Source organism: Myotis brandtii, unplaced genomic scaffold, assembly GCF_000412655.1.
Source record: "Myotis brandtii unplaced genomic scaffold, ASM41265v1 scaffold441, whole genome shotgun sequence".
In the NCBI taxonomy this organism is placed as follows: Eukaryota; Metazoa; Chordata; class Mammalia; order Chiroptera; family Vespertilionidae; genus Myotis; species Myotis brandtii.
The window spans coordinates 1,381,884-1,394,344 of NW_005366873.1; the positions used below are offsets into that span (position 1 = coordinate 1,381,884).

Here is a 12,461-nt window from a genome sequence, read left to right on the forward strand (position 1 = left end):
TAACCCAACAATATAGTAGTAAATGAAGCAGATAGATGCTTCTGAGAACACTGACATAGCTCACTGGACCATCTGATCCAGTGAGGGAGCAAGGCCGAGAGAGACCGAGCGGAAACAGGCTGGCTCAGCCACGGGGCCTCTTCTCTTCCAGGGAAGAGAGCATTAGAGACCCTCCCGACGTGCACTCGTGTTCTCCAGCTGTGTTCCTGTGAGCACACGCAGGGCAGGAGAGAACAAAACACTGCGGAGCCAGCCCAGGTGCATTGTTACAGCAAAGGCAGAAAGAATCCCTGACCCACATTTGGCAGAAAGTCAGGATGAGTAACGTGGGCGAGACCCTCAGGCTCAGTGTGCTCGTGGTCATTCACACGGTGTCCTAGATGCTGTTCGTGAACACAGGCCTTTGTCATAGCAACGCCAGTAACTGAAGACATCTGACTGTCCTGCATCCTCCCCTGCCCCACCCCAGTGCAGTCAGCCAGTGTGGGGTCCTCACCCCACCCCAGCACAGCCAGCCAGTGTGGGGTCCCTACCCTCCCCAGCACAGCCAGCCAGTGTGGGGTTCCTACCCCACCCAGCACAGTCAGCCAGTGTGGGGTCCTCACCCTTCCCCAGCACAGCGGGCCAGTGTGGGGTCCTCACCCCACCCCAGTGCAGTCAGCCAGTGTGGGGTCCCTACCCTACCCAGCACAGCCAGCCAGTGTGGGGTCCTCAACCCACCCCAGTGCAGTCAGCCAGTGTGGGGTCCTCACCCCACCAGCCAGTGTGGGGTCCCTACCCCACCCAGCACAGCCAGCCAGTGTGGGGTCCTCACCCCTCCCCAGCACAGCCAGCCAGTGTGGGGTTCCTACCCCACCCAGCACAGAGCTCTAGAGCAGGGTTCTCACCCCACCCAGCATGGGGAGCTAGTGGCAATAAAAGTATTTTCCGTTTGCAGGCACTCTTTTCTGCTACTTGATCTCAATATTTTTCTTTATTTCCACCTCCTCTGTCCCATAGCTATGTTGATGGGAAATAAATGGCCCCAGTTACCTTATGCTTGGGGGGAATTTTAGTGCAGGATGAAGAGCTTGGGCTGTCCCCCGGGTTCAGATCCTGACACTTGCCTGTCTGTGTGGCTTGGAGCATGCGTCCTTTTTCCTCATCTGTGGAATAAGCAACCGGCCTCATGGGGCTATTGAATGGTTAAATGAGACCAGCCTGGGAAGGGCCTGCCGCACAGTAAGTGGGCAATAACTATTAGCTGCTCTTAGCATTCTCCTGTTGTTCCTTAAGAGGTTTCACTTTGACATTGGGTTTGGTCAATAGTAGTTCCAGGTCACTGGAAACTGAGGACAGCCTGTGGCTCATGGGTGCCCTGCAGGGGGCGTATTCGCTCAGTTTTACCAAGGCTGGCGTCTCTTCTTAATGGAGGGCTGGCCTTGGTGTCACTTCTGTGTGTTGATTAGGAAATGGATCAAGGAAACGGACTTGCGAGTAGTGTAATTATGTGAATCCTTTCTCAATGTACTCAGATTGGGGCATTTTCTCATATTGCGACATGCCTGTGGCTGGAAAATTGTAACTAGAAAGAAAGTGCTTAAACATGGCAGGCCTTGGGGTGGGGGGTGGGGCAGCCGCCCTGAGCCTGGCACAGGCCCACCTGGGCACGGTGTGAGTCCCCACCCCCACCCGCCCTCCTTCTCAGAGACCAGAGACCTGGCTGAGATGATCAGTGCTTCCTGTCAGAGTGAGTCCGGTCACTGCCGGCCTTGTGTGGGCCGGGGAGGTGTGTGTGTGTGGGGAGGCCTCTCACCGTTTCAGAGCTGAGTTACTTAGCGATCAGTGCTTCCTGTCAGAGTGAGTCCAGTCACTGCCGGCCTGTGTGGGCCGGGGAGGTGTGTGTGTGGGGGGAGGCCTCTCACCGTTTCAGAGCTGAGTTACTTAGTGATGCCACATCCTAGTTCTTAGGAGTCCTTTTCACTCAGTGACATTCCTATTCCAGGTGCTAAACAGCAGTGGAAACTTCCCTAAAGTAGATCTAGAACTTACCTTCTCCAAGAAAGAGCTACAGGGAGAGCAGGTCCTCCGAGACCAGGCCTTTTCCAGAAGGGGCCGAGCTGTGGTAGGAGGCAGTGAGTCCGGCTCATGCATTTCCCTCCCGCCCCTGTCACCACAGGGTTCTCTAAACATCTGCTCTAAAGAGGAGTTTCTCTTATCTTACCTAGCGGCTGACCGGTGTAACTGGGCTCAAATTATGTCTTTAATATAAGTCAAGGGCCCACACACGGAGTGTTTGTTTAAAATTAATTCATTCTAGCTCATTCCCTCAACAAATATGTGCATCCTCTTTGTACTTGTGCAAATCATTGGGCATACACCGTGAAGAAATAAACCCTATGTGGACAGAGATCACAACTAAAGTTAATGAGGGAGATAGGCATGATGCAAGGAAACCAATAACCATGCAGTTATACATTTTATTCCTGAGGGGGAAGAGTGGCACTATGAGAAAATAACCAGGGCAATCAACTCCGGATTGAAAAATCAGGGAGGGCTTCTTTGAGGAGGTGATATTTAAGCTAAGACTGAAGGAGGGGGAGAGGGAATCAACTAAGTAACATTGGGGCTCAGGGCATTTCAGACAGAGGGAGCAGCGAGGTAAGAGCCCTGAGCATGCACCAGGTCCTGTGAGCGATGGGGTAGCAGAGAACAGCAGGGACCAAATCCTGAGGCCCAGGAGTGTGATTTTGTTCTAAGAGGACACCGAAGCCAAAGCAGGATGGTGATGATCCAAATTATGTTCTTAAAGGCCTCTCAGGCCACTGGGTACCAAGTAGATTCAGAAAGAGCAAGAATGAAGGCAGAACCCCACAGAGGAGGTCATGGTCACAGTCGAGATGCGGAGGTGGTGGCAGGGGGTTGTGGCAATGCAGACAGAGAGAAACGTGCTTGCAGACAGAGCCGGGACCTGTAGGGGACAAGGGAGAGAAGGTAGAAAGCACCCCCACCCCATGCACTTTCACGACTGACTGCGCAGCTAGCTATCCACCTTTCTCTCCAGGTTATTCAGTAAAGTTACAAATCTCTCCTTTTTTAACCAGCTTGGTTTTGAGCAAAGCTTAGGGACTCAGGTCAGTCTTGAATCTGCAGCCGTGGCCTGAAATCTTACATGTCACTGTCTGTTTCACAGCCCACCAGGACTTCCTCCGAAAGCATCTATTCCAGACCAGGCTCCAGCATCCCAGGGTCCCCGGGCCACACTATCTATGTAAGTCTCCACTTCTGGAAGGGACTTCCGGGACAGGCGAGGTAGCCGTCGTCATAGTGGATGGATAATGCAAAATGGAACGATTCAAAATGACTTCTGTTTCTCTTCTGAGACCATTTTCATTTTTGTAGATCAGCCTTCTCAATCATGTACTCCTTCAGGAACTTAAATTTATCTGTGAACCTGATCATCCTGAGCTATCAAGTAGATGATCCATAACATGCAGAAATACGATGCAGGACTTAAAAACTATTGTGCCTAGCTTGCAGCTAGATATTTGGGGATTAATTATACACTTTATTTATTTATTTATTTACTTACTTATTTACTTACTTATTTATTTTTGGTTACTCCTCACCTGAGGATATTTTTTCCATTGATTTTTAGAGAATGGAAGGGAAAGAGGAAGAGAGAGAAGGAAACATCAATATGAGAAAAACACATTGTATGGCTGCTTTCACACACCCCAACCAGGGCCAGGGATCAAACCTGCAGCCCAGGTACATGCCCTTGGCCAGGAATCGAATCTGAGATACTTTTGGTGTGCAGATCAACACTCTAACCATTGAGCACATGGGCCAGGGCAAATTATACACTTTATAATGCTGACACTGAATATTCTTAAATTCTGCCACCAAGGTATTTAAGTATTTAGTTATTGGTTAAATATGCAGTTATTGATTTTAGCCAGGTGGGAGTTTTCCTTCTCTGGAGTAAATTTAGGGAAATATCCTGAAGGTGTATAGGCTTCTGTACTTGATGAATTCCATACAGACTTTTTCCTAAGCTTTTGGTGACTTATAGTTTTAATGTGATTAATATATAAGGGGCAACTTTCTAGAATTCACCTGCGCTAAGCTAGGTGTTTTGTTTCTGTCTATTTTTAAGGTTGCCGCTTTTTGAGCACGTAATGAAAAGCACAAGCAGCAGTTCCCCGGAGGTGAGACTGCAGAGTAACCTTTCTCTCTGCTCTTTGCCAGGCAAAAGTGGACAACGAAATCCTGGATTACAAGGACTTAGCGGCCATTCCCAAGGTCAAGGCAATTTATGATATCGAACGTCCAGATCTTATTACCTATGAGCCTTTCTACACTTCCGGCTATGATGACAAGCAGGAGAGACAGAGCCAGGGGGAGGTAAGAAGCTCCTACAAGTTGTGAGTCATGCAACAGCTTACGTCTCTTTTGTCATGTGTATAAGAACTACCGTTTGGAATCCAGGCCAGTCAGAGGGTCCTTTTGATTGCACACTATTCGCAGCCTTCCATCCCAGGTGCTTCAAGGTCCTCAAAAACCTGTGCTTGGCCTCAGGAGGTTACAGAGAGGCCGGGGAGCAGACCAACCGCACGAAAACCAGGTGAAGGACGAGTGAGCGTTCGTACCGGGTGGTAGGACAGAGGAGCCGGCCTGCTGAGAAGGAGGCCAAGCTCACAGGGGAGTCTGTGAGCTGCACAGAAGGAATAAGGCAGGAGGGTCTCCTGGGTGGGGGTGGCGGGGTGGGGAGGTCTGGTCTTGGGGCCAGCTGAACTATATTTATAGGGATCGTGAGGAGAGAGAGTACACCCCGCAATTTTGACAGCTGCAGTTTTTAACACAGGGTGATAATTAGTATGTGCAAAAATAGAAGAATTTCGAGAGAATGGTGCCACGATATAGTACAGGCGTATGCGCCAGGGTTCTGGAATCAAATCACCCGGCGTAACCTGGGGACGCCACATGCTGGTTGCATGAGGTTAGCCATGTGACAGCCATGGTGACCTAGTTTCTTTACCTGCACAACAGGGTCATGACAGAATCTCCCTCCGGGTGACAGTGAGGGTTAAATTAACTACCAACTCAAGATTAATATATATATCATATCTAAGCAGTTATTATCTGTGAAAGCTCATGTATATGAACTAACCTTTTGTAGCAGTTAGCAGAGAGCCAGGCTGGCGGCAAATATTCAGCTGTGAGGTGACAGTTGTTACTGTGGTTTGTACCTGTCCCCTAGAGGTGTGCTAATGCTTTCCCAGCCGACCATCCTGCTGCTGGGCCAGCCACTGAGCCTGGCCCCCCCCCCCCCCCCCGCCCCGGGCTGGGAGTTTCCTGCTGTCTCCTCCTACCCAGGTCTCTGGGCTCTGCTGTATTTCCCCTGGACTAAATTATTTTTCCCCCTCTAAATTTGCTTCCCTGTTATTTTTTTAAACCAGAATCACGTATACAATAGTTTGAGTTCACTCAGATATACGTTACTCAAGTTCTGGTCTGAAATCAGCCGTTCAACCAAGGTCGAAAAGGACTGTACATGTAACATCACACAGTGCCATGCGATCTTAAATGAAGAAAAAGCGTGAAAATGGGACTTTAATTTGTTCACAATTATTACATAATATTTATTTTGTAATTATATTTACTTATAGTCCTATTTCTGTTTCTTTAGAAATATCACATATTGTTCTTTTTTGTTTATTTTCCCATCTGGGTTTTACTCTGCATTGAAATGGTCTGTTGGGCAGGGAAAGTGATATCCGTTTTCACGTAGTGCCATCTAGTGGTCAAATAGGCGTAGCTGCACCTGCGGCCACTCAAAGGCAGCTGTAGGAGCTACTTGTTGATGTATTCCTTCGGTTATTAACACTTCCTTCATAGAATCCTTATACTGCCATTCTAGAAACCCCGGAGGAGTAAACTTGAAATTCTGGGTGCCTTAGAAAGTAGGGGTAGGGCAGAGCCTGAAGGTGAATGGTGGTAAGGTTGGCAAGGCCACCAGGGCAGGATGCCACAGACCTGGTCCTTACAGGCCTGTTTCGGTCATCAAACCATTGTATGTGATTGCTGTGCTTATCATTTAGTTAATAATCATGTTCACTGAATTCTGTAGACACTGTAACTCAGAGTAGTAAACAGCACTGGTTGAGCATAGAGGGGGAATAACTCCCATTTGTCTAGCTCAACCACATGTATTTACCAAAACCCATGGTTCTTAGGCAGGAACATGCGCCACAGTCACCCGGGAACTGTGTGCCTGCCGAGCCCCACTCTCAACTCGCTGCATCAGGAACGGGGGCAGGCAAGGGGTGCTGGCACGTGTATTTGGAATAATGTTTCCAGATGATGCTGACATACAACACTGACAACTGACAAGTTAATAAACATAGTGATTTTGAATTCTCTCTTGTTCTTCTAGTCTCCAAGGACTTTGTCTCCTACTCCATCCGCAGAAGTAAGTGCCATTCTTGAAATTTATAGTGGGTGGAGATGGGGAGTTGCTCGGACCTGTCCTAGCCTAGGATTTGGGGGAAAGGACATTAAATAAAAGAACAGAAAAACTGTGCGTGAGATAATGATGAATTAGAGGCGTGGTGCACAAAATTTGTGCACTCAGGGAGGGGGGCCCTCAGTCTGGCCTGCACCCTCTCACAGTCCAGGAGCCCTTGGGGGATGTCTGACTGCCATGGAGGTGGGAGAGGCTACCACTGCTGTGCTCGCCAGCCGTGAGCCCGGCTTCTGGCTGAGAGGCGCTCCCCCTGTGGGAGCGCACTGCCCACCAGGGGGCAGCTCCTGCGTTGAGCATCTGCCTGGCTGAGAGCTCCCCCTGTGGGAGCGCACTGTCCACCAGGGGGCAGCTCCTGCTTTGAGCATCTGCCCCCCTGGTGGTCAGTGTGCATCATAGCAACCGGTCATTCAGCTGTTTGGTCGATTTGTATATTAGCCTTTTATTATATAGGATGTAGGCCTCCTCGCAGGTAAGATAGGGCTATAAGACACAGCAGTAAAGTTCTCTTTACATGGAGACTGTGGGGTAAAATCAGCCTATGGCCTGCGCCTGTGCTTCTGAGTGGTAGGAAGGGTCTACAGGGAGTGAGGCCACTTGTCCCAATATGAGGCTCTCTCCCCTTATCCATAGTTACTGACCCAAATCCTAGCAGACTGGATTATCTGAAATGGCTAACAATGGTCATAGTGTGTCCTATGAACAGCCACCTTCATAGGAGGCCACACCTTTTAGCCTAAAATAAATTATCTTTTCCCCCTTCTCTGGGTAAACAGACTTTACAGTGGATGTAGTACCGATCTCCAAAATATAACAACTCCCTCACACTGTACCCCACATCCCAGTGTCAGGAGTTTCTAGGTTTACCCTCCCCCCACATTCACTACCTACTTGGTGACCAGTGGCTTTCTGTCGTCCCTGCATATTTTTCCTTTGCGGGGTGGCTCTGAGACTAGTGGCCTAAGCTCAGACCAGCCCAGACCTGAGCATGGTCCAGCACCAAGTCTGCCTCAGCCCTTTCTTTCATTGTAGCCATTACAGCTAATAACCAAGGGACTGTGTATCCCTTGTGCTTTCTATTATTTTGCATTTCCTTATGTATCCAATGAGCAAACTCCTCCAGAGTTAGATCTAGCTAGCCCTACCTAAAAATAACAATAAATAAAATCAATAGTCTTGTCTCAAAACCAAGCAACTTTCTGGATCTTCGACATAAAACTGAACTGATCTTAAGTAATTGCTATAACCATACAGGAAAAACTCGGTAGTATTCTGATGGTCTGTGGCTGCGGCCTGTGAATAATCAATTTCTATTAGCATTCTGATCATTACAGCTGAAGTTATGAAGAATTAACTTCTCTTATTGACCAGTTGCAAGATTCAGGCACATTATCTGGGGAATTTTTGTTTCGTTGTTGTTTTTATTTGATTTATTGTGACAGCCCGTTAGGATCAAGCCAAAGCCTCTTGCCATGTGCTTTCAGATTTCATGCAGCCCTCGGTGCTGAGGTTTTAACATAGTCATTGCTCACACACGCTTCCCACCTTCTATTGTGTCAGCAGAAACTTCATGGGTCAACAAATTCCTGAAATGCCAAGCATTCTAGTACTCTCGTCATCCTTTAAATAGCGATATATTATGTTGATGCGTGGGGCTTTTTGCCCTTTATACCTAATACATTATTTTCTAGACTTGGACACGGGTGACATGCTGATGGTATTATTATGCCCTCATTTACTTAATTGCTCCCCAACTTGCTGAGCATGTAATACAAAGTTTTCTCCTTAAAAATGGTGGTATTTTAAATATCTTTGAGTAAATTCTAAAGATCATTTAAAGATCTTTTTTTATTATTTCCTTGGAATATGTTTCCCAAAGTTGAAAGTAGAATGACTGAGGCCACCACCAGCTTGTTCTCCGGGAAAATCGGCTTAAAATGTCACCAGATGAGTGTTGCGGACACTGTGGGCTGGTGGTCAGAACAGGGGCTGAGACTAGAGCAGGAGGTGGGCTCTGAGGCGGGCTCTGCCTGTACAAGCTACGCTCGTACCCATGGGTCTCTTACCTGCTTGGAATCTTCTGGAACAAGGGGAAGCAATAGCATGTGTCCCACCTTATTGTGCAGGTCTGATGAAACGATGTATGTGAGCAAACGTCATAAGCCTAAAAAGCCCAATACACACGTAGTCATTGGAATTACTCCCTTATCCCAGAACTCTGTCAACACTGGAGTCTGTCATGCCTACTTGTCAGAATTGGGGTAAATGCAAGTACGACAGGTCTTGAACAGAAGGCGTGAACCACCGATGCTCGTCTGCATGATGTTTAAGGACCAGGGCCCTGAAGTGTATCCATGAGCCCCTGGGTAGCTTTCGTGGGACTCGACATCACTTGAACGTGACCGTGGCCTGAGTGCACGCTTTGTGCCCACGCTTTCTCGCACTGTGTTTCCAGGGGTACCAGGACGCTCGGGACCGGATGATGCACCGGTCCACCAGCCAGGGCTCCATCAACTCCCCGGTGTACAGCCGCCACAGCTACACTCCCACCACGTCCCGCTCTCCCCAGCATTTCCACAGACCTGGTAAGGCCGCTGCTCCCAGGGTTCACTCTGTATGATAGTCTGCGTTTCTGTGTGATGCTTTCTCCCTGTCGCTGAGAGCTGGCTGCCGAATACTGACCCCTCTTCCAGAAAAAAAAAACACACACACACACACACCTCCTATTGACTATAGTTTGTGTTGCATCTTTTCTTGAAACAGAGTTATTTTGTGGTTATATTCATTATGATTTATTAAATAATTGCATTTGGACAGGGAACGACTGTAAGCAAAGGAGGGTGTTTTGGGGTTTGGTTTTGTTTTCCTTTAGTCTTGAAGAAGATCTCATCCCTTTTAGACTTTAATGAAGATCTCCAACAGAAACTATTTTGATGTACCTTTTAGGCACATCAGCCTCATCCAAGATCCAGTATTAGCCATTTGTTGGTGGGTTTATTCCTTTTCTCTTCTCCAGGCACGTGGTGTTACCGAGCATGCTTGGTTAAGCACCTCCTAGAACAAAGTATTGTATACAAGCTCAGGGTTGTATATTACTTTTATGATACATTCCAACCCTAAGATTTTGAATCAGACTTGGAAAACATTAGAGATGTATTGTGAGAGAGAATATGACGTTGTAACGCACTGCCGTTGACCTTTATCTGTGCAGAATTTGATGCCTGTTAGTGGGTGTCTCATATGGGGAGTAAAAAAGAATGGGGGATCCCAGCACAGATCCAGAATTGCCCAAGAAAGGGATTCCCAAAGGAAGACTTGGGCCTTTTGAACAAACTCGTGATTAGTGATGACATGCATCTATGAAAACTTCTGCACGTCTGATGAGGCCAAACCCCCTTATATGCTAACCTACTTGACAAAATAAACCCAAAGAAAATGAATAAAATGTAAAAGGATTGCAATCTTTTCTCAAAAGCCATAGATTCGATGCTATTAGAGGAATGAATTTTTATTATTTGATCCTTCAGTAATGTATAGTTTTTTTTCTAGACTCAATACTTTGTTGAGATACAGTCATTTTCATATTGAAGTTAATGAGAATTTTCAGGCAATGAATTCCTTTCTCTTTTCATGTACAAGTTTATTCATTTCATGTGTGCCCTGGACCTGGGTCTGGATGTAGGCCTTTGTCCATCTGGGTGGCAGGAAATCCTTTAAGCTGCCACCCTGTGTGTGGGCATGTTGCTGAGGGAGGTCACTGAGACCCCAACCAGGACCTTGTCAGAATGACACGGGGCTGCTGGGAAATTGTTCCAGAGCCCTCTGAGGGGGAGGGAGGGGTCAGTCAGGGGCAGTGCTTCCCTTCAAGGCCGTGTCCTGATTGAGCACTCAAAAGTTTTCATCTGTCCTGGTCACAGTTCTAACGTCAGTAACCTTCAGAAATTCCCCCTTCTCCGTATCCCTCCTTCTCTCCTTCACAGTGTATGACAGATACGCGATGCCAATGCTCAGGGTTTCTAAGCATTTTTTCAAGGTCTGCCCTAGTGAAGTGAAGCTGGTGTGGTCCTGATAGCACAGCTGTGGTCTGTATAGGGGTGGGGGACGTCTGGCCCGCGGACCGTGTAAGGTTCCCCAGATCATTTGGTCTGGCCCTACCAAGGCTTTAGGGGCGAGTTAATTAAATGTTTGACCAAACACCAGGCTAATCTTTAAGCTGGTAATTTTGTATGGCCCACGAACGACGTGATAAATATCCACATGGCCCTTGGTGGAGAAAAGGTTCCCCACCCCTGGTAGAGCACCTCAAGTTATCCACTCCGAAGGTCCTAGATGCCAGGCGAGGATGCAGGGCCCCTGGGCTTAGCTTTAATGTCCATCCTTCTTCTGAGAGAACAGCGCTGCCACTACCCGGTTCTCGGGATCCTAAGCAGCTCTTTGACACCCAGGGAACACAGACAGGGGTGGGGTCTTTTTCCTGCGTCAGCAAAATAAAATTAGACTTCCAGGGGGAAGATGTGCAGCTTAAAAAAGTAAAAAGAATCTGTCCCTTACACATCAGTCCTTCTTTTCAAGGTTCCTGCAATGACTGGCACTTTTTGGACATGTGCTTCCGAGGTTCTGGTTTGTCAGTTGCTTTTTAAAAACAGCTGTTTTGGGGTCTAAATGATGTGCCCGGTACTGGCTGACCCATAGCTGGTGGCATCCTAATGGTGGGGGGCGGGGCGGCGTCTTGGTGGCCGTTCCTTCTCGCTAAGGCCCTTCATTCTCAGAGAGCGCCTCTGTACCAACCTGAGTCTGGGTATCTGCACATTCTCCCCACTTGCCTAACCCTTAGCAGGAGCTTCCTTAACCCTTTTGCCTTCCTCCCTTTTCAGACTCCTGATGAATGATCTTTATCCTCCCTCTGCTCCCCCCTCTCCCCCCACGCCCCTTGGAACGATGCCTGGTCCCTGCTCCTGTGTTAATTTCTGTTCTTCTGGGTATCTGCAAATTCTCCCCACTTGCCTAACCCTTAGCAGGAGCTTCCTTAACCCTTTTGCCTTCCTCCCTTTTCAGACTCCTGATGAATGATCTTGATCCCCCTTCCCCCATACCCCACTTGCCTGGTCCCTGCTCCTGTGTTAATTTCTGTTCTTCTCTTCTGTTTCCACCTTGCCCGCCCCGCCTCCTTGCCGCCCAGAGCTGCTGTCTCCTGGTGTGCAGAGGTTGTCCTACCTGCGCACCAGCAGCCTCAGCTCCGCACACAGCGACTCCCGCCCCAACTCCCCCTTCCGACACCACTTCATCCCCCAGGTCAAAGGTAAGGAGGCAGGCTTCCAGGCAGCACCACCTGTTGGAGAGTTATTAGCACCGGGAAGGCTAATAAGGCGATCTCCAAGGGTCAGCCCGAGCTCCCCTGGCATGCCTGCCTGTGTGGCGCCTGCACCAGCCGTGCCTTAGAACTGGCATAGCACCTCCCGGTGGAGGAACATGTCACTTCTAAGGGCCCTCGGTGAGGAAACAGGAAGTTTGTTTACAACCAAAGGTTTATCTATAATATATATTACTATTTTGTTTTTCTGTACGTCAAAAGCAAAATATAATATATAGTTGGGGTATTTGCCTGGTTTTAATATTCGATGTGGCTCAGCAAAACCCAGCGGGATTCAGCAACAGATATTCAAAAGCCGTCCCAATGGTGATGAGCCGCTTAACCACTTACTGATATTAACAACATTTGGACCGTATAGAAAACATCGACGGCGAGGGAACTTAAATGTCTAGGTTTGAGCCGACCGAGTCATCTTCCGTTGGCCTGCCCTGGTGTCTGCATGAGGGAGGAGCAAGGCTTTGCCTTCTGAACTCTGTTCTTGTCCCCCATTTCTGCCCGTCCCCTTCATGGCATTCCCACTGTTTCCTTCACTGTCCTTTAAGCTTCTGTAGCAGCCCTCCCCGGGGCTCTGTTCCCCTCCACTCT

General features: G+C 48.3%; 1 protein-coding gene across 12 annotated transcripts in view; it reads left to right on the forward strand.

Annotated features, from left to right (window-relative positions):
* Window positions 1-12,461, forward strand: part of ABLIM1 (actin binding LIM protein 1) — a 187,168-nt gene that overhangs the window by 148,676 nt on the left and 26,031 nt on the right. For 8 of the 12 annotated variants that reach the window (XM_014546346.1, XM_005874502.2, XM_014546350.1 and 5 more), the window contains 4 exons: window positions 3,173-3,250; window positions 4,231-4,386; window positions 6,419-6,454; window positions 8,961-9,090. In XM_014546346.1, the coding sequence (XP_014401832.1) occupies window positions 3,173-3,250; window positions 4,231-4,386; window positions 6,419-6,454; window positions 8,961-9,090 (400 nt within the window). Of the gene's footprint in view, window positions 1-3,172; window positions 3,251-4,230; window positions 4,387-6,418; window positions 6,455-8,960; window positions 9,091-11,684; window positions 11,805-12,461 lie in introns of all 12 variants that reach the window. The other 4 variants (XM_014546347.1, XM_014546344.1, XM_014546345.1 and 1 more) reach the window with 1 other exon arrangement.